We start from the raw sequence: 21,649 nt of genomic DNA on the forward strand, positions 1-21,649 counted from the left end.
TAATTTGTCTGTTGAGTGTTTAATCTTCTAGGGAAATTTTGCATGCATAAGGCCAATAAATATTTACATTATTTGAAAGTGTTCTTTGAAAAATATAAAGCATTCTCTCAATTGTATTTATGAGTTTATTTAGAACAATAAATGTGCTAAAAACACATCTAGATGGATGTTGCTAAAACGAAGCAGTCGTGTCGTCAACGCAAACGGTGGCCACGCCCACCAACGTCATACGTAGTCGGAAGTAGAGGCTGTGGAACTCCGGTGGATGAAGAATGTCTGATTATATCGCTCGGTGATCGACAAGTAAGGAACCCGCCGAGGACTGGATGGAAACGCCGGGCTGCGGGGAGGCAGGGCGGCAGCGCGGCGGCGTCACTGTCACCGTCACCGGCAGCGCAGGCGACAGGCACGTGAAAGACGCCGGCGCGCAGACCGACACCAAAGTCCAAGGTTAGACGCTGTCACCTGTGCCTGTGCCGGCCTGTCCGTATTAAACCAGGCCTTGTGACCATCGTGCGATCGTTGCCACCACCGACGCTTCTGCAGATGGATGACGTCAGCATATTGGCTGATGAGAATATTCATATTTGGTGCTTCATATGTGGTGCCATATGTATAACGTATAATGGTCCCCTGTGATATACATTATATAATATACAATCCCACTTGACTGATTATCGAATGTGACTTTTATTTTAATTTATTTTATCTAACATTTCTGAAATGCTGGAACGTTGATGATGGAATAAGAAACATGGTTCCATAAGAAACGAATATCCAGGCGCACTTGTTTCCAGACCCTGTGGTTACGGCTGCATTTTAATCTCAGGTTTTAATCTCGGCATTGTTTAAGCCATTTTTAAACTTTTTACTTTGCAGGCCATGGACCCAGACTTTCGAAAGCCAGCCTCTTCACACTGCTGAGCCTTTGGATGGAACTGTTCCCCAAGAGGGACAGCAAGAATGAGAATGAAACTGTAAGTGATGCAGACACGCATGAACATGATATGGGACATTATTACATAAAAAAAACGTAATTAAGCCATATAGTCAGGTGACGTGGGAATCACACTCGCCTATGAACCGTAAGACCACAGAGTCCCAGCCACGTATTACCATTGTGTCTCTGAACAAGACACTTAACCCTGAGTGTCTCCAGGGGGGACCGTCCCTGTAACTACTGATTGTAAGGCGCTCTGGATAAGGCTGTCTGATAAATGCGGTAAAATGGAATTGTAAGGTGAGACAGGTGTCTTTGGTTGCTTCTCCCCCAGACACGATGCACTGGTCTGGTGGTCGTGCACGAGAGGCGAATTCTCGGACTGCACTGCTCCAGCATGGAACTGCACGCCGGCCAAATAGCCGTGATCCGTCACGGGCCCCGACTGATGGACTGCGAGCTCTACTTCTCCAGGAAGCCCTGCTCCACCTGCCTCAAGATGATCATCAATGGTCAGTCATCATGGGAGAGTTCCAATGTGGTAGATGCTACTCTTCACGTTTCATTTTTTTAATATAGTTTTTGATTTATTTCATATGTGCGTCAGCGGGGGTCAAACTTATTTCCTACTGGCCTGGTGATGCTGAGATTAGCTTGCTGGGGGGCAGCAGCAGCCTGGAAGCGGAACTTGATGCAGCAGCCGCGGAGAGGCTCAGGTCCAACAGCCGACCCCACATCTCCGTCCTCCTCCACCCCCTGGCCGACAACATGCAGCAGTTTGTGGAGGAAACGTCCCGCCGCTGCGACTTCCAGGAGAAAATCTGCAGTGACCTTCCCAATTCTGACCTCTTCCGGATGCAGTTCTGGAAGAACCGGGATGAGTTCTCCAGGGTGTTCCTGGTGTCCGAAGAGGCAAGGCACAGAGATCTCCTCAGCAAACTGGGCCTGGAGACGTTCTGCTTGGAACCGTATTTCGGTAACCTCAGACAGCACATGAGGGACCTGGTCAGGGTGCTCGCCTCAGTAGCTTCAAGTGTGCCTGGCTTGGAAGAGTCTGGTTACGGATTCTATCAGAAGGACAGTGGTGATCCAGAACCTCCGCCAAGGTTGTCCCAGGAGGTCATACGGCATTGTGTCATTCAGGCACAGCTTTTAGCGTACAGAACAGGTAAGGATTATGTTCATTTGGTTTGTAGATTTCTGAATTTTTTAACAGAATTGGCCAAGTTCTGTATTTTTGCATACTTTTCTTGCAGAAGACCCAAAGGTTGGGGTTGGGGCTGTGATCTGGGCTGAAGGACATTCCGTGAGTGACATTTGGGCTCATGCTTTACTTCCAGTCTGTGCCATATTGAAACTTATGAGCTGGAAGTCTGAAAGTTGCTGCCTTTTTATTGCCCCTTCCCATTACAGGACCAGTGCGATGGCACGGGGAGCCTGTATCTTGTGGGCTGTGGGTACAACGCTTTCCCGGCGGGCTCAGAGTACGGAGAGTACCCACAGATGGACAACAAGCAGGGAGACAGACACTGCAGGAAGTACCGATACATCATCCATGCAGAGCAGAACGCACTTACCTTCAGGTAACCACTGAGGCTAATGAGTGAAGAGTATGTACCGCAGTATACGAGAAGACTCAAAATTAACGTTCTCCTTCTATTAAAACATATAGGACCTGATTTGTATAATTTTACATAAGGTATTGCACCATCTATAGTACAAAATACATCAAATAATCCAGATTTTTCAAGACTGATATCTACTAGTCTTAGAAAACAAATACAAACCAGATCTGTATCTTGGACAACAGGAACTAAACACTCACCATGACCTTTTTGTTAACGTGTGAATATTTCTGAGTGACCGGTGTATATAACTGTATATATAATATCTTCCGTTTCATGGTTTTCTTCCGTTGACTACATTCAGTTACCTCTTATGGTCATCTCAGGAGCACGACTACTTCCAAACCAAACATGCAGACAGACGATCAGCCTTTAAGCATTCTGATTAGCGAATATGTGAAAGTGACATTAACGAACATCCTTAATGTCCTAAAATTTCCCCAATAGACAAAATATTACACCACATCAATGGATGCCACAATGGTGTGTTAAACAGCTGAAAACGAACACTGGCAGGAGGAGCATTTTGCTGGGCTTTTTATTTCTATAACTTTGGGTGATGTTTGCTATGTGCCTTCTGGGCAGGTAAAGGACAAGATAAAAGTAAGAATGAGAGATAAAAAAGTAAAAGGAGAGATAAAAGTAAGAATGTGATTGTTATTTAATGATTCAGTTTTTTTTTCCTTTATCTCCAGGAGTGTTGATATTAAAGTGAACGAGAACACAATGCTGTTTGTAACCAAATGCCCGTGCGACGAGTGTGTGCCGTTAATTAAAGGCGCCGGGATTCGGCAGATCTACACCACAGACTTGGACAGTGGCAAAGACAAGCGAGACATCTCCTACCTCAGGTTCGGTGGCCTCAGTGGAGTCCAGAAGTTTATTGTAAGTTGTACTCTGGAGTGCTAACATGTCGTGTGGACATTCCACAAACTGGTATTGTCATCCAGAATGCGATCTTTAATGATGTCTGCATAAACAGAGTTTAAAATTGGAGAAGCCTGAAGACAGGCAGGGATCATGTGTGCAAACATCATTAATAGAGTTTCTTTCTTGTTTTATCCATTTACATAAGCCACTTTAGCCACTGTGCTTAGCGCAATCCTACAAAAAGAAAAGGAAAAAAGGAGAGAATGCATTTATATAAAAGTTTGTAGAAGACCATGCTTGACTATGTTTCTTTTACTGTAGTGGCAGAGGAATCCACAGACAAGTGAAGTTGCTGAACAACTGTTCCCACCCACACGAGCGAGTAAGAGCTACCCCACTGGAACGACTGGAATAATAAAATCAATATTTTACTGTTCAATCGGAGCATGCATAACCCTGCCTATTCTCATTCTAGATGGATGCGTGAAACACAGCAGACAGGAGCCTGAAGAACCAGAGATGCTTTTCCACAAGAGACTGCGCTCATGACCGTGTGTTTACTTCCCCCTCTCTGGTACACGCAGCGTGTGTCTCGTGGAAGAAAGGGGCTTTCCAGCATGGTTAAGATGCCATTTTCGGATTTTATTGGTCTGTTTTAATTTAATTTAAGTCTATGCATCATGTTCATGTGTGAATGCTGCAGAGATTTTAAGGGATTGCAATTCACATTAAACTGTGGCTCATATGTAGCATATCGAAAAAATGTTATTTGCTTTTATGGAAAAAGTTGTTCGTATAGGAAATCCTTTAATTTCTAAGCAATTTTTTGCACTTTTTGTTTGTATAAATTTTAGCAAGACACTTTCCAAAAACCCATCACAAGACACAGGCCGTTATTTTTAATGCATTTATTTTCCTTCATTGGCGATGTGGTACATTATCTTTCAAAGGTGGTGGAAATGCACCCCGTGTGGTTTTAAAATTAATTTCTGTCATGAGCATGGGAAATTGAGCTGATTGGGTTTTTTTTTTTTTTTACATTTATTATCCTCAATATGACCTTAGCATAACCAAAAAAAAAAAAAAAAAAAAAAATCGGATTTACAAAAACACACCTGGATCAAATTTATGTGGTGATAGCTGATCTCATCCCATATGGTGCATGTTTCCTACCATGAAGAACAATACTGAAGAACCCCACCCATCCTTTTTTTGTGGAATGAAAATAATTTATATAAAAAAGAAAAAAAATTGGGCAAATGTAAACAGCAATATTTACCAAGACTTAAATTTGTCCAAAGTTTAGATTTGGCAATTAAAAGTGATATGGGTCAAACATACAATTTCACCATAAGCCACCCTTTAAAATGGTCCTTGTATAGACATAGTCATGTTAAGTGACATTTATCAAAATACCAAAACAATCCTCAACCCACCACACACATATTGGCAAGTCAATTTTTCTTTGGGAGGGTGGAGAAGTGTGAACAACCTCTACATTACCTTTCCCATGTCTGGGGCTCAAAATCAGAGATATGGATCATATCAGACCAATCCTACTACTCCTCAGAGAAGAAATCTAAAGCAATTACACGATCAAAGTACTTCATCAACAGCGTAACTCATATATAGAGAGTTAAAGAGGTTCATTGCTTAATCAAGACAAATATGTTCCATCAGACCATATTTTGAAATTTATAAAACAATAAGAATTAAGCTCCCCCTTGAAAAGATCTATTTTAAATACAAAAAGAAAACTGAAAAGAGAAAACTGAAAAAGGCACCTGTTTGAATGTTCCTGATCTTGACTGTTCAAATGTTCTCAGCTACGCTCAGAGTCGAAACCATGTTAATTGCAAAATGTTAAAAAAAGAAAAAAGAAAGAGAAGCAAAAAGAAAACAGCTAATGTACAGGACACACCAGCCATACATCCTCTCCGTTGTTCCAGCACTCTGCAGCAGGAGAGGAGGTGCCCAGCTCCGGTTTTCCTCCCACTACACTCCTTGTGGCAAAAACCCAGTCGTGCAACACCCAACAGGTAAACAAGGTCATTTAAAAAGCAGTCAAAAATAAAAACCATACAGCTGTTAAACAAAAAGAAAGTACAGTGAAAGAGTACTAGGTCAATCAAAAAACCTGCAAGGCTCCCAATTCATTTTTGAGAACTGAGGATTGAAGATAAAAAGGAAAAAAATATGTTCCCAATAAAAAGGAACCAACTGATTAATTTAAAATTGCTCTCTTTAAGTTATAAATCATCCGCTAACCATATACATTTGTTCTTTTTTTTCACATCGATAATGGGATATTGGAGACAGCCTTTAGCTGCACGACCAAACATATGGTTATAACAGAAGGCCTAAAGCACTGAATACTGCAGAGGAGCAAACAGAACACAGACAGAAAGGAATGTAATTATATTAAATCTATATATGAGCTCTAGTACTCACAAAAGGCAAGAAAAAAAAAAAAAAAAAAAACATTCACACACAAATATAGAAGGAAAGAGGAAGGGACCAGAAAGATTTGGATAAATATGTGGGGAAAACCAATCACCCTTTTCTACTGCGTAACTACATGTGAGGATCCTTAATTTCCATGATTTTATAGACCAGGAACCCCTCTCACAACCTTTCTTCTGGAGTGCTACAGGGTGGGAGTGAGGCCGCTCATCCCTGAACGGATGAAAGGAGGAAACCCCTTACAGAAGGTCCTTTCCTAGGCCCCTCCCCCCGGTTTAAACCTCCCCCTCTGGCTTCGCCCAGAAAACAAATATATCTGTTTTCGGTTTTTAAATAATATTCTACTGTAGCACAAAACTAAAGATGAAAAGATATTTCCATTATTGAAATAAAGAAAAACAAGAACATATACTCTCTTAAATTGAGAACTACACGTCTTTTGAGAGCTTGATAAAGAACTAAGAAAAAGACAAATGCTTTCTAGATTTTAAATAGAATTATTATTAATGTTAATGTTTTTGCTTTCCTCAATAAAAAGAAGAGGTGGTATGAGAGAGAGCTAGGTTTTAGGAGGCGGGTTTTTTCAGGTCCCGTATCTGTTTGATTAGGTACGTCTTCTCGTCGTTAAATTGCTCGTCGTCTGTGCGGTCCTTCTGGAAGTTGCTGAGGAAGTCGATGAGCTTGGTCTGGTTCTTTAAAAGGATGTCTACAATGGGCTGTGTTTTGTTGGGGTTAGCAACAAACACCTGAAAACGGGCAAACATTCATGTGAACAATACGAAGAAAATATTTTATTCATATTTAACCTGGTTTTAAGAATTCATCTGACCTGCCACAGGCCACTTATCTAATGATAAATATGGTGCTCAGTGATATTTTAATACACACACACACACACACACACACACACACACACACACACACACACTTGAAAGTTTATGAACCCTCCAGACATGGTCCCTGTATTGGTAAAAAGCATTTACTTATTACAATTTGTAAAGCACACCTTTCAAATAATGGACACAGACACAAATACGTTATTTAATTCAACAAAGGCGGTTTTCTTTGACAAAAACTGAAAATGTAACGTGCAAAAGTATGTGAACCGTTGTATTAGTAGCTTGTGGCTCCTCCTATGGCAGCATTTACTTGAACTTAACTCCTTCCGTAACCGCTAAGCAGTCTCTTCCATGTGGTTACAGGAATTTTTGCCCTCTCCTCCTAGCAAAACTCAGCCAGATGAGAGAGGTTGGAGGGACGTCTTCAGGTCTTGCCACAACATTTCAATTGGGTTTAGGTCCAGACGTTGACTGGGCCAATCCAGAGTGCAAATCATCTTTCTTGGAAGCCATTCCTTTGTAGATTTGCTGGAATGTTTTGGGCCATTGTCTTGTTGCATAATCCACTTTCATCCCAGCTTCAACTTCCTGACTGAAGGCAGGAGAATCTGGTCAGGACGTTGTTGACATTCTGAAGAATTTATGGTTTCTTGAATAACATGGAGTCGTCTAGGTGCAAGAGACAAAAAGCAGACCCAGACCTTCACATTTCCACCACCATACTTCACTGTTGGGAGGAGGTTCTTTTCTTCATATGCCATTATATTTTCATCTGATTGTAGACACATGCAGATTTGTTCCAGATGCTGCCAGAGAGGTCTGCAACCCTCTAGAGGTGATGTCTTTACCTGATTTATTATTTTGGTGCTTCTGGGTGATATTTTTGAAGGGTTTCCACTTCTAGGGAAAGTTGCTGTCGTGTTGAAGGCCCTCCGAGTTATGCATCTCACATTGGATTGATGGAGCTGGAATTTTTTGGAGGTTTTTTTGTAGCCCTTTCCAGACTGTCAATACCCTCTGACTCATGTTCTTGGATATCTCCTTTGCTCTTGGCATTGTTGGTTTGTATGGAACCACAGTGGCTTGGCTGGTTTCCTTCTTAATTAGTGAAGGCCAAACCCTTTCCCACGGATGCCTCATTTCATTGGTCTGCTTAAATGATTAAGCACCCAAATGTGTTTCACCGGAGTCTGTTACCTGCTTGAGTTAACCAATGCAGCTTGGAATTCACTAACTTGCACACACATACATTCCATACATGTAGTTTTTGGGTTACTTGAACAATTCCCACTAAACAAGTAATTGATAAACATATCTGACATTTTATACATAAAAACTGGTGATAAATGGTCACAGTAAAATAAACATCTAAATTGCTCAAGGGGTTCACAAACTTTCAAGCAGCACTGTGGGTGTGTGTGCATTTATAGATGTAAATAAAATAAATTAATTTAATTGTTTAATCTTAAACCAGCATAAGGTGTGCCATAAACATAAAACATTTGAAGCTTCTTGCAAAGATTAACCACTGTAGACTGTAGCCTACTATGCAGATGGAAATGTGTGGATATTCTCAGCACAAAGCAACACTTGAACCCTAAGCCTACGTATGAATGAACGAATGAATGCATGATTCTGTCTCTGTACCTTGAAGACGTGGAAGGCCTCAAACTGAATGTTGGGGCTCTTGTCTCTCAGCAGGTTCATCATCAGCTTGAGATTCTCAGGCTTGCTGATATACCTAGTCATCACTGTGAAGTTGTGTCTGTCCAACAGCAGCTCTCCCAACAACTACACACACACACACACACACACACACACACACACACACACTTTAGGTCACAGTTCAAATGTCAAACATGACATGTTTTCATTTTTTCTTTCACACCTTTAATGACTGTCTCTTTGTCACGTAGTTCTCAGAGTGAAGCAGCTTCTCATAGTCAGCAAACACCTGCAGAATCACACAGACACACAGTTAAACTTTAGCCCCTTTACAATGTATGCGTTCAGTGATTGAGCACTACAGCTCTGGCAAGTCTGAGGTCAAGGAGACCCTTTGTGGTCACCACACCCACCCAACAAACAGCACACAGACCTGATATTTCACAACATTCGTTCCACTGGGCACAACCGTGGACAGGGTTTTATTACACAAGCACACACACATTATTTACACATGTACACCCTGTTCATTTTTTTTCCCCCAAACATCAAAGAAATTAACATGTGAAAGAGAATCTATGGCAGCTCTTGATTTCTCACCAGGGAATAACTGAGCAACTTACCGCATCATAGTTCTGTTCTAAATACTCAGCCACCAGGACCTTGTGTCTTGTGAGAAGATCCTGTAAAATTAAAGATCTTTACATTACTTCATTAAAAGCAAAACACCATGACCGGAACCATTCAACATGCTAGAATATCATGAATCATATTTACCAAAGTTGTTTAAATATTAACCTTTATGATTATTGCTTCACATTGTTTATGGAAATAAATAGTGTTGAATACTGCACCAGCTTTTGGCTTGGAGGTGATATTGCAGTAATTTCACATGAACATTTCAGATGACCGTATAACGTCAGTCATAAAGTCATGAAGACGTATTGTGAAGTCAAACAATGAACTGAACAGTGTTTGCGATACAGATTCCTGGAAGTTCTGACCTTGAAAGTGGCGAAAGCATCGGAGGCGATGTCAAACGTGGACATTTCCACATAACTGAAGAAGTCCCGGAAATGCTCCGAGTGAAGGACAATTTTGGCAAGAGGTTCATGTCGTATGCATTCACGCAGCATGATGCCACAGTTGAGGGCGACCTGGGGAGTCTCGTACCTGTTGCAGAAACCGTGACAGGAACAGATTGTGAATTTGCACACTTTTCCGGTGCATTTTAAACAAAATAATATTAGTGTGATGTGACCATTCCAATGCAACAATATGGTCTCATGTACAGAGCACAGCACCATTATGCTTTGACAGACATAAATATGCGAACCCTTTGAGCAGGATGAAGAGCACCTCCTGATGGGAGCAGAAGTACTCCACCGTGGGGCTACGGGTGCCGATCTGCCTCCTCAGGATGTTGTTGAAGATCTGGCACACGTCCTTTTTTCCCTGAGGAACAAACCAGACGCCTCAGTGATAACATGCCCTCTCTGCGGGATTCCTTGCCTGTCATCTCAATCACTATTTAAAAGAGATCAAACGCTTTCATTTTCAAAAAACGTGGCTCTTCTGTATTTTGGTGACAAATGACAGGAGTCAGCACAGGATGTCGAGACAGCAGTCTGCAATGTATGCAATGTAGAAGCTGTCAGACAAGGACACTTGGTATGGGAGATACGACACCAACCAAAGAATATTTTAAATGCTTTAAAAATTGCAGAAAACCATCAACCATCAGTACAGACGACCGTTTCAGAAAAACGGACGACTGCGAGCCGGTCAGAAGCTCACCTCAAAGTCGATGACCTGCAGGTTCTCCACTAGGGCGATAAGCAGACCACTGTTGTAGAGCTCCTGGGCCAACTGGGCCACCGTCTCTGTGTGCGGCTCCTTGTCGTTTGTGCCGTACAGGATCTCTTTCATCGCCACCAGGCACTTGGATGCCTCCTCGGATGCCTGAAGAGAGAGAAATAAATAAATAAATAATTTGAGGGGGAAAAAAAAAAAAAAAAATCACCCGTACGTCTGTTCAAACTTATGTCACAATGAATCCATGAGGCTGTGATTTGTTCAGTGAGCAACAAGTAAACAACTGCACACATATTGAAGCTAATACTTATAGAATAACATCCTCTCTCACTATTTCGATTCTTTTCTTTGCCTTTTCTAGGGTGAAATGGTCCCAGAGTTTTAATACACAATAATGTCTGATTTCTGGCCATGCTATTCTCAACAGCGTGTGGTGCATTGCTGTGCAGAAGGTGGTAATACTGCCGGTAAAGAGCAGGTAACAGACCACATGCGGCCAGCGGAACTTTGACCTCTGTGTTGTAACACACAGCCAATAGAAACAAAGGAAAGGTCAAAAACAAAGATGGAGGAAAGGTTTATTGTAGCTATTAATTCAACAGTATCATCTTACCGCGACACCGGGAGAAATACGGCAGGCATTGTTATAAAACGCATCATGTAGTGGGATCGTGAGAGGGGAGCACTTTTTGAGCTGTACCCAGTGGTGCTTTTACCATTCTGGAAGCAGAAGTGCAAACTCCGCACATGAAAAGCACATGCAAACATTCACTCAAATTAACAGTCAAAAAAAAATTATTGACTTGTCCATAACATTCACTACAAAACTGAGCAGCGTTGAATAAGACAACCGGAAACGAAAGGTTCTCTATTGGAGATGAGTGGGACATCTTACTATGGGACATACCCCGCATGTAGCTATTCATGCCTTCAGGCTTGGGGCCCTATAATTCCCTAGTACACATCCGGTCCCTCACGACAAACCAGCTCTTCCAAATGGAATGCAAGCGAGGCATTCTGGTGAGATGTCTTAATCTTCTTAGTCAGAGGACAGGGATCAGATCTGTAACCTTTTGTTCGCTTTACTTACTCAACATCTCACTACGGGACATGAAAATGCACACCTAAGACGCATGGCATGTGCCAAAGCAGGAGCGAGCACATCCAGGCGACGAACCTTAAAGAATCCTTTAAGTATCTGGGCTTGCCCAAGTAGCTGAGGGGCACATGTCTGCCACAGACACGCCCCTAAAGCATGCCCAGAATGCTGCCACGCCTCTTCTGAAGTACGCCTGCAAATGCAAAAGGGGCTGAAACCACATATGCCACAGGCCTGGCCTGCATAAGCCAGTAGGACAAACACTGCATAAAACAAAAAGCTGATTGGTCCGTTCCGGTCCATGTACACCTGCAGTATACTGAGCTGCTGATGCTCTGGCGAGGAGAAAGGACGCGGGCCAAAACCCTGCAGATCCACTGAAAAGCAACTGAAAGAATTTAGCACCTTTTTTTGATGAACAAAGGACTGCGACCCTGAGAAAACTGAGTGAGGGCTGGATGCATGGAGAGGGCAGGCCTATCACCCACTTGCCTGTCTATAAGACACCACCATCAAACCCACCTCTGTCTGAGGCTTGAACGGAGGCGCGCACACAGCCTCCAGTACTTGCTTATATGGCAGGGGAGGTTCCACGCTCAAGAATGTGGTCCTTCGAGGCCGAGGCTCCGCATTTCGGTCGGGCTGACTGCTGCGAATTCCTCAAACGGGGGAATCTCGACCGCATAACCTCTGAAATTGGGAGACGCAGTCACACTCTCCTTAGCAGAGGCCTAGCAGGTAAGGAAGCATAGCAGGGCGCCATCAGCACACACTGCTCCCCCGCCGCCTTTCACGGCTGATACCAAGAGAGCGCCCCTGCTTGCATTTTAGTGGCAGCGCCTTTAACATGCCTCACGCCTGACTATCATACAGGGACATCTGTACTGAAATACGTGCATTTCATTCACATGGTTATGATGACGCGTGATTTCTAACGGAGGGCAGGAAGTTAAAATGGAGAATACGTCTTGAGTAAAGCGTGGCAGGGAGTCTGTATTGTACGGATTTATTCCCAGTGTCTCTATAACGATACACACAATTAACATGTTGGATGTGACTTGTATCTCATGAAGCTGAGTGAGTTTGTTGAACTTTGACCGCTGCCCGGCAGGACGCAGTTCCGAGTCTTCCGATTCGAAACACACAAAGCGGGAAGCTGATATTATCAGCGCCTGAGTGTCCAGAGATCTACAACACAACATTATTGTCTGACCAGGAGTTTTACTTTGAGCCCCGTGGGAAACACAGCGCGTTGAACGGCATTCGCTGATTTTTGAGGTCTGGGGTTGCAAAAACAAGTCATAACGATTTAGAAAATCGTGTTTCTTAAAATCTGGACAGGGATAAAAATTCTTTCCTCTCATCTGACATAGCAGGTCCCTATTCAAAGTGGAGATGCCACGCAGGCATTACCAGAACCTACGTGAAGGCCCCTGACCTCACCCTGTCCAGGGTGGGCAGACTAGGACTCAAAGGCCGTTGGTGTGATTGAGCAGTCACGCTGAGAGGTGCACCGAGCAGGCAAAGAAAAGAACAGAGGACACCGATTCCTGCCAGATCTACGGCAACTCTGCCGTACAGTTCCCAAATTTTTGCCATCTCCTCAGAGTTCAGCAGGCGTGTCCAAAGAAACGCTGCAGCATGACGTCCACCCACCGGTTTAACTTGCAAAATTGGTGAACTGAGGGCAGCAACCCACCGCTTTTCTTCCCCACCGCTGGTTGGGAAGAAAAATCTAGAGCGCTTCTCTCCATTTTCTGTGTCTCCGTGTGACACCGACGTATTAGTGTCCACCTGCGCTGCTTTCAGACCAAACAGTCTGTGCTTCCCCTCTCTCTCTCTCTCTCTCAAAAAAAAGAAGGTGTGCTTAATTGTCAAGGGGCGCAGTGCAAAAAACAGGCATGTTTTTCTAAACTCCCAGTAAGACAATAATGTCGTGTTGTAGATCTCTGGACACTCAGAGACCAATAAGAGACCAGTGTTTGTTAAAAAGATGCAGACCAAACAAGTTAACCAGTTAACCAGTTTACGGGTGCTCTCAAACCTATAGACTTCAGTGCGCTTGAATCGAACTCAACTTCGTTTCCCCCCTTGGTATGGTTCGAACACAGTAATCACACTCAAGTGAGCATCAACACAACTGGAGCATGACATTCTACATTCGAATCAAATCGTAAACTCTGAAGCAGTCCACTTGTTGAGAATGCATACTGACTGAAAACAGGACCAGATGCGATCACATGACTTAAGAACACAGTGTGGTGTGTAAATATCAATGTTGTTTTCACAGTTATGTACGATTAATGCACAGCACCTCCAGCGTTTCCTTGTAATGCGGCAATGCCGACTCAAGTGCATATTGTTTCAAGGTGTAACCGTGGTAAAGTTTCAAAATTTAGGTCTTATATATATGTAATATAATATAAAAATGGCAGGGCAACCGCAAACCCGTGTAAAATTACTTCCATCATGTACCTCCAATTTCACGCAGCCACAGTCCACAACAGTAGATCTGCTTCCTCTATTTACTTTTATTGTTCCCGCAGCAATACATCTGACCAATCAGCAGAGAGAAAATTCTGGCATGATTTGAAGTGACGCATTTTGGTTCACTTGGATTTTTCCCTGTACCATACACTGGTACGAACTCACCAACTGACTTGAACCAAAGCAAACAAACTATGGTGAGAAAGCACCATTAGAGAAGTGTTTTCGTGTGGACTGGGCCTAAATCGAGTAGACCGAAAGAGAACTCACATTTAGCAAGGACCACATTTAGCAAGGTCTGTTAGCAAGGACCAGGGTAGTAGTAGCCTAGCGACTTGCCTATGAAGCAGAAGAACCAGGTTCAAACCCACTTACTACCATTGTGTCCCTGAGCAAGACACTTAACCCTAAGTTGCTCCTACTGATAATAAGTCGCTTTGGAGAAGGGTGTCTGGTAAATGCTGTAAATGGACCACCCCATTACAAAATACAAAAAAAAAAATCTTGTTTGAGGAGACTTAGACCACATTCCAGTGAAACTGAGGTGAAGACACTGACGCAGCCGTTCTAAAAATCACACACCCTTGCACTGTGTTATGGAGTCGCGTACCGGTAATTCATGTATACGATCACCTACAATTTAGCTGTGCCATTCAAAATGCTTTCCTGTGCACAGACAACAGCAAACATGAAATTAAGATCAGAGAAAATTTCAGGTCCAGACCAGGAATTCTATGATCTGGGACAGGGGAAAAAAATAGCATATAAAAAGGAAATTAGGATTATATAACGTAATGTTGTGCTAAAAAATGTTTGAATTTTAAACCAAAATTGACCACATATAGGTTCCTAAAGAACAAATTGTACTTCATTTCACAGGATCAGCAAGGTGCACAGCACAAGGAGGTCTACAATACTGCAGATCTGGCAGAAGACCAAGCAGACTGTGCGGGATTGCAGGGAGGTGACAATGAGAGTTCAGTCAGACACTGAAGGTCTAACTTCACCTCCCTGTCACACTGGTCCCAGAGTCAATGAGCCTGGTCAGCTCATGTACAGCAGCATTAAAACTGGACAAACGTTTCTTTCACGTTCTAAACTTTAAATACTTTACCTAAACTCACATAATGCACCTTTTTTGGGTTTGTCCAAGTAAAATACATACAAATATGTTAGGCCAACTGAATACATACCAAGTTCTCAGTCAGTATGTGACTGGTAGTCTAACGCTGCCCAAAATGGGATAGCCACTCTAAACATTGTCCACAATTTGCTGTCTGGCCTTTGACCCCAAAGTTACAAAACGCAAAGGTGAGGATAGCATCCCATTCACAAAGTAAAGCTGTCCAATTCACTACTCCACATTGCAACAATTTGACAGCAGCTAAATTGATTGTTTCAGTCCGTGGACTGAAAAAATATGCAATACTGACAAGCTAAAAGAACTACCCATAGTTGCAGAGTTGGGCATACACCTTAAACCACAGTAGCCCAATAAACTAAAATGAGCATGGAAACATACATAGCTTTGCATTAACTGACTTAAGGTTCCAGGTTCTTATTGGTACCAAGAATTAATGAGAATTCTGCTACAAAATTCACCTGCTTTGGAACAGCCTTCCTGCTAACGTTCAATACAGATACTCAGATAAAGTGTCAATATACAGGTCCAGGCTAAATACACATCTTTTAAGCCAATTGTTCATATAATACATATATTATGACTATCATTTCACCTGGGCTGTCCTAGATAGACCACCGGAGCCATGGTTTCACTCAAAATCCCATCTTCCATAACCACTCAGTGCAAGCCACCGAGTTTAATCAGTCTCTCTGAGCATCTCTAGTACCTGGCAGCGGCCGAGACGTACCAGCATGAAACCTACCAGAGCTACAAAGAACCATAACTGCTGAAGCTAGAGAGATCTTCAAATGGACGAGTATAAATCACATTGGATATATATGCCCTGAACTAAAACACTGGACTAAAACCTAGTCAGTGCACTGTCCAGTGCTTCCAAACATTGAAGGGTCTGTTTCAATGCACATTTTTTAAATGCAAACCCTAATTACAATTTCTGGCTACAAAAAGCCCCATACACACTGACTCAACACACAGAGAATAACCACAAATAACCATCTAGTCATAAACATTCTGGTGAGAAGTTTCTATAAAGTTAATCAACATTAAAAGTCCCCTATTTTTTTTTTTTTGATTGGTCTTATTGGTCCCCTAAAACCGTCTGTTTCTCTGCAGAAATTTTGGATTTTGGAAAAGCCTGTTTCCAAAATATGGCCACTTTAATCAAAAAAATAAAACAACCCCTTCAGTGTCTCACGTTACGGAACTCATTTTTACATGCAGTCAAATTCTCTGGGTGGGCAAAGCATGAGAAATGGTGATATAAGGGGACAAATTCCAGATCAGACCCTCTGAACAGTGAAGCAAAATGACGAAAACACTCTTTTCACCTATCACCGTTTCTAGCCACTGCAGGGCCATAGACAGGGTAGGGGAACTCATATTAATGTTAAATAATCTTACAATGAGAAATTTTCACGATAGGGGATGACATTTAGGGTTGAAAATCTGGTATTTAGGGACATTGATAAATGTGCCTCAACAGAACACACTGTCACAGAAGAGATGCCAACCTTCTCTGTCTTCTTGTCCTGTTTCACCAAGATGGCCAGGTTGTAGTTCAAGGTTTTCACAATCTCCGTGGGACTCTTGTGGGGTTTACCAAAGAGCGGCATGTTTGCAAAAGCTTCCTCTCCTCAGAGCCTGCAGAGGAAATAAAAATATGCATTGGAAGAGAAGTGGTTGTCATGATGCACAGCACACGATGACAATAAAATGTGTCCTCTGTATTTAACCATCACCCTTGGTGAGCAACTGCAACTTTTCAACAGTTTCCATACAAAAAAAAAAAAAAAAAAACCGCACCCCGGGACCGGCTGCTTTGGAAACTCAGGAGGTCACGGGCGGAACGAGAGAGGGCCTAACTTGTGACCGGTAATCCTCAGCAGCGCGTTGGGAAGAATTACTCTCGCGCCGACCCTCCCCCCGCCTCCACCGACCATTTGTCACTTTGATCACGGCTCTTCGGCAGCGGACGCAGCCAACCTCAGATGATCCCTGCGCGCCACCACCAATCATCGCATTAACCCCCCCTCTTTTTTCGGTGAAAATGGGGGAAACCAAGAGCGCTGACACATCAAAAGGCCACAACCAATATCAGCTTTCAAGCAGGCAGAAGGAGAGAAAAAAGAAAAACCCGACGCTGAGACGATTTGTCGAGAGCGTGTCGCAATCCCATGGCAGCCGGGCGTGACAAAAGAAATGCAAGATGCCACCAGACGAGCCGCATCAGATAAGCCAGGCTCCTGATCTCAGATCGACTTCCTGCTGCACTCGGCCTTGTGGGGAGATCTGCCAAGCAAAGGGCGCGAAGGATCAATGCGTCCATCAATCGCTGCCATCTGACACACCCACCCAACTCTCCAGTAGAGCAAGTTGCGTGGCCAGCACGACACGAAGCGACCGGTCGCTGCGCCATTTCACGACCAATTTCGTCTGAACAGTAAAAAAAAAAAAAAAAACGAAGAAAAAAATAAAAATAAAAAAACAAAGTGGAAAGCGCGAGATTGCGGATCTACATGGGAAAAAAAAAGAGAAAACGACTCGGAATAGCAGTGAGTTCGGGCATGTGACTAAACTCGCGGAATCCGACGGCTGGTCGTCAGATATAACGACGACAAATATAAGTTGAGATCTTCTCCCAAGGTCAGAACTACGGGTGAGGTTGGATTCGCGCATTATACATTATATATATATTTATGTACACACACACACACACACACACACACACACACGTCCGGCCTGCTGGATAATCACCTGTTTACTGCGAGGCCTCCGCTGCCGCAAGTCGACGCAAACAATGCGGACAAAAGACGAAGGTTACTCGGCTTCGCGGACGACAAACGAGCGGAGCCGGGCGACAACTCCCTAGTCAAGCGGCGGACGGGACACACGCCCCGCCGGGACCGAGGAACTGCCGCTGCTAACAGCTCGCGTCGCCGAAATTCACTCGGGCAGGCGGGCGGCTGACATGCACGCTTATTGTGCGACGCTGACGGAAAAAAGGCGGCCAAAAACGCGCTAGCGTGTTAGCACGTCCGCGAGCCCGAGCCGAGCCGGACGCCGCGGGTCAAGGACACGTTTCTGCGTCGCGACCCGTCGAGTGTCGAGGGCAGGGCGGCGCATTTCGACGGAGCCGCGGGTACGCGGGCAGCTCCGGATACTCACAGCTCGAGGGGCGGCGGTTCGGTACGCGTCGTCCTCGCTCGGGTCCCCGGGCCTTCTGGTCACGCCAGCGGTGTGTCCGCCGGCCACAACGTCCGAGGAACGCGTGTATGCGCGGATGCGTTCAGAGTTGCTCTCGGCTCCTCGCTGCGAGTCAGGAGACGGCCCCGGCAGCCCTGAGTCAAGCGCAGCCAGACCCGACCATGACGCTGTGGATCACGGACGTAGGCCGCGCGTCATTGGCGCGCTGCGTAAGGAGGCGGGGCCCCGGAGTACCCGGATGGCAGCCGCTGCCGTCAGGAGGTGGGCGGACTTCCCATTACACTTTTAAACACTGCCGAAACAAGTCACACGTTTCTTAAAATACCCCGAAACATGCCAATAAATTAGATAAAACAGTCTCGTGTGCTGCTTTCTGCAAATTCTGCAGAATGATCTACACTTTACACAAGCAGGGGTGTTTTTAACTGTTTAATGAAACTCAAATGTGAAAATGGGTCAAAGCATTGCAGGAGCGCGAAAGCCATCTTTCAGTGATTTTCTTTTTGCATATCACTGTATTATCTTATTCAGAAACAAAAGCACTGCATGCGGAATGTTTATGTGAAGTTTATTCAAGCTTAATTTCTCTTCATACATCTGTTAAATACATATTTACACATGTACACAAATAAATGTATATACTCTTCATTCATATGATCATCACATAAATGCCATTGGAAAATATAAACACATGCCGCAATGTGCTGCATTGACTGTAATACACAGTAACAATAAGTACAGCTGAAGTGACAAATCAGAATAAAATATAATACAATATAGTCTTTTCTTCCAGTATATGTAAAACAAAAATATATATATGTTTTACAGAGTGAACAGTTTTCCTCTCATAATTGTCATAATAGTGAAAATAAATTTTCTGATTAATGGCTCAGATGGGACAGAAGTACAATTCATTTAAATGCTGGAAATGTTTCATAGCCTCAATGAACAACTATATAAAGTACGACATTACAGGTTCATGTTTGCCAAAGGTGTTTCCTCAATGACACAGCAAGAATGAATGACTATAAAAAGCAACCGTGAACACATTACAGGCCTGTAGGCTTCAGGTTTGTTTAGCCACTAAAAGGGCATGTAGTCAAAGAAGACAATAAAAAAAAAAAAAACTCTGAACAATGGTTCACGAAAAAACACGACCATTGTGATCTGTATGTACAACATACACCACCTTGATGGGGAAAACGAGGTAAAACCTAATATATTTATACAAATTTTATTCTTTTACAGTACATATTCACATGTTCATTTATTAATACATACAATAAACACTGGGACAGTTCACAGTGGATACTGGACGTGACTTGACAATCGCTTCAGTGTTCAACACAATACTCAAATGTCTCTTAACACGTTGAAAAGCGCTCTGATTCAGATATTTTCAATAAATTAACCCCAATTGTGCCTTCATCATCACAATTAGAAGAAGCTAGGAAAAAGCTGCATTAGCTTTTAGTTTTTATGCCTCTTTGCCAAGGAAAAAACCTACCTTTGTTGTCATGCATGTAAGATGAATACATCAGCAAAATGGAACTCTTTGCAAAATGCAAATCTCAGATGTTATAAAATGAAGATTTTTCTTCCTGAGGGGACTAGGGAGTAGCTAAAAAATATATATATATATATATATTGGAGGCAATTTTATGGGATCAGTAACGCCACTGTATATTGGAATACTTCAGCAACAGACAGAAGTGCATCCTGCTTGACCTGTGGACTTGCTTCACTCTCCATTCTCACTTGCAAGGGTACAGTGGCAGGGAAGGAAGGTTAATCCTGACGCAGGCCAGTCACTTTGCTGAGAGTCTGAAGTCTGTGTGGTCCACCTCATCATGAGTCATCATATAAACTATGAGCATCAGCGAGCTCCCCACTGGCGCTGGAAAGCTGCAGTCATGACAGAGAAACGCACACACAGGAGCTACCACCAGGCGGTGCTGCAGCAGGCCTCAGGGCTTGATGTCAGAGAAGCTGGTGTACGTTTCGCTGCAGCTTGATGACGTGCTGAGATTCCCCGAGCCACTTCCTTCTGCAGAAGCGGATCAGGAGAGCCAGAATTTGAAAGTTAGATATTTGAAATGTAATTTTGCACAGTAAATCTGCAAGCAAAAATATCATAAGGTTGCACAATCCACTAGTGTGAGTGGAAGTGAATAGGTATGTAGGATGCCCATGACGTGACAAATGTTTAGGCAGCTCAAAAAACTGGTGCAATTTCCGGATCTCCAAATTGAGGGGAAAGAGGATGTCTCGTCAGCCTACATAACATGCACAAATGGACACTCTTACATCTACTAATGCTTTACCTGAACTGCTAAGTGAATGGGAAGACTCGGATTCTCCTAACAGTGTGAGAAGGTTAGATGCTGGTATCCAACCCTCTTTGCTGGTCTTCAAGTTTTTAACAAACCTGTGTAGTTCAAGAACAAGATGGAAGTCCAAATGATTGCCAGTGTGAAGTTATATATCTATATATAAACACACACACATTATATGTATGTGTGTGTGTGTGTATATATGAGAGAGAGCGAGTGAGAGATACATACCACTGCCCATCTTCACCCTCCTTCACAAGCTCCACCATGTCTCCAGTCTTGACTGCCAGGTCCTGTGGGCCTTTGTCACAGTCTGCCACCACCACATACCGGCCTGCAGACTGTTGGGAACAAGTAGGGGTTTTGAGAGTAAGACCAATTTCTGTATAAGAGCCAAGGATTACCTGCAGGATCCACAAATTTATGCAAAATATAAATATAAATTACTATTAGATTAGTCCCCAACAGTGTTTTACCAATTATGATACTAACTGTTCAAGACATTTTATTAAACTAATGGAAGTATAGGAAGCAACACATTGTGTAATGTAGTAAAATGTCTATTCACAGAGAAATACTTTAGTAAAATACAGACACAAAGCTAAATAAGTACAGTAGCAACTTGCATTTATTTCCACCTTTCTTGCCAACCACCACAAAATTTACCAGATATTTCATATAGCATCCAGAGTAGGAAAACGGCCTCAACACTCACCAGTTTCTTGCCTCCCTCATCCTCAGGGTCAGAGTTCAGGGGGTCCTCAGCACTTGAGTAACCATCATGCTCCTCTGAGGCATCCATGGAGAGAGAGGCTTTGGTCCAGCCTGTAAGCATAGAGAAGGGGGAAGTGTGTGAGTGAGGTAAGGTTAATTATTTTAATCCTACAAATGAGGAAACAAAAGGTAAATATCAGTCCGTAAAACAAAAACATCGATTTAATTTGCCTAGACCTCTCCGGTGACATCAAAAATGCTCAGAATTGTGAACAAGTGAGGCCCAAAAACTGAGCCCATTGGGTCAGCTGATGAGTGGAATTACATTAAAAGCTGATGCCATGGTGAGGCCCGAGCTGTGAAATACCGACTGCACATCAAATAAAACCACAACCAAGAACAAATCCAGCCATGCAGCAGGCGTGTCCTCTATAAAGTGTGGGGAAATGCA

The 21,649-nt window shown here is 43.2% G+C and overlaps 3 protein-coding genes and 1 pseudogene across 13 annotated transcripts in view; 2 read left to right on the forward strand and 2 right to left on the reverse strand.

The window, feature by feature from the left end:
* Positions 1-236: 236 nt before the first annotated feature.
* Positions 237-4,123, forward strand: cdadc1 (cytidine and dCMP deaminase domain containing 1). Its single transcript, XM_028955147.1, has 9 exons — positions 237-450; positions 880-977; positions 1,275-1,452; positions 1,548-2,108; positions 2,197-2,246; positions 2,354-2,523; positions 3,261-3,450; positions 3,757-3,817; positions 3,911-4,123. The coding sequence occupies exons 1-9, from the start codon at positions 327-329 to the stop codon at positions 3,982-3,984; spliced, it is 1,506 nt and encodes a 501-aa protein (XP_028810980.1). The 5' UTR covers positions 237-326; the 3' UTR covers positions 3,985-4,123.
* A 249-nt stretch (positions 4,124-4,372) lies between these two features.
* Positions 4,373-18,348, reverse strand: cab39l (calcium binding protein 39-like). Its single transcript, XM_028955148.1, has 9 exons — positions 18,113-18,348; positions 16,459-16,588; positions 10,200-10,364; positions 9,739-9,857; positions 9,407-9,575; positions 9,026-9,085; positions 8,626-8,691; positions 8,385-8,528; positions 4,373-6,644 (listed from the first exon to the last, which is right to left on the reverse strand). The coding sequence occupies exons 2-9, from the start codon at positions 16,558-16,560 to the stop codon at positions 6,465-6,467; spliced, it is 1,005 nt and encodes a 334-aa protein (XP_028810981.1). The 5' UTR covers positions 16,561-16,588; positions 18,113-18,348; the 3' UTR covers positions 4,373-6,464.
* On the forward strand, positions 11,884-12,038 carry LOC114765419 (uncharacterized; annotated as a pseudogene).
* A 1,023-nt stretch (positions 18,349-19,371) lies between the features above and the next one.
* Positions 19,372-21,649, reverse strand: part of mcf2la (mcf.2 cell line derived transforming sequence-like a) — a 45,217-nt gene continuing 42,939 nt past the window's right edge. For all 11 annotated transcript variants that reach the window (XM_028954054.1, XM_028954059.1, XM_028954053.1 and 8 more), the window contains 4 exons: positions 21,200-21,309; positions 20,716-20,825; positions 20,476-20,579; positions 19,372-20,198 (listed from right to left, as the gene is read on the reverse strand). In XM_028954054.1, coding sequence (XP_028809887.1) covers positions 20,119-20,198; positions 20,476-20,579; positions 20,716-20,825; positions 21,200-21,309 — 404 coding nt within the window. In that variant the 3' untranslated portion in view covers positions 19,372-20,118. The remainder of the gene's footprint in view (positions 20,199-20,475; positions 20,580-20,715; positions 20,826-21,199; positions 21,310-21,649) is intronic.

This window comes from Denticeps clupeoides, chromosome 15, assembly GCF_900700375.1.
Source record: "Denticeps clupeoides chromosome 15, fDenClu1.1, whole genome shotgun sequence".
Classification (NCBI taxonomy): Eukaryota; Metazoa; Chordata; class Actinopteri; order Clupeiformes; family Denticipitidae; genus Denticeps; species Denticeps clupeoides.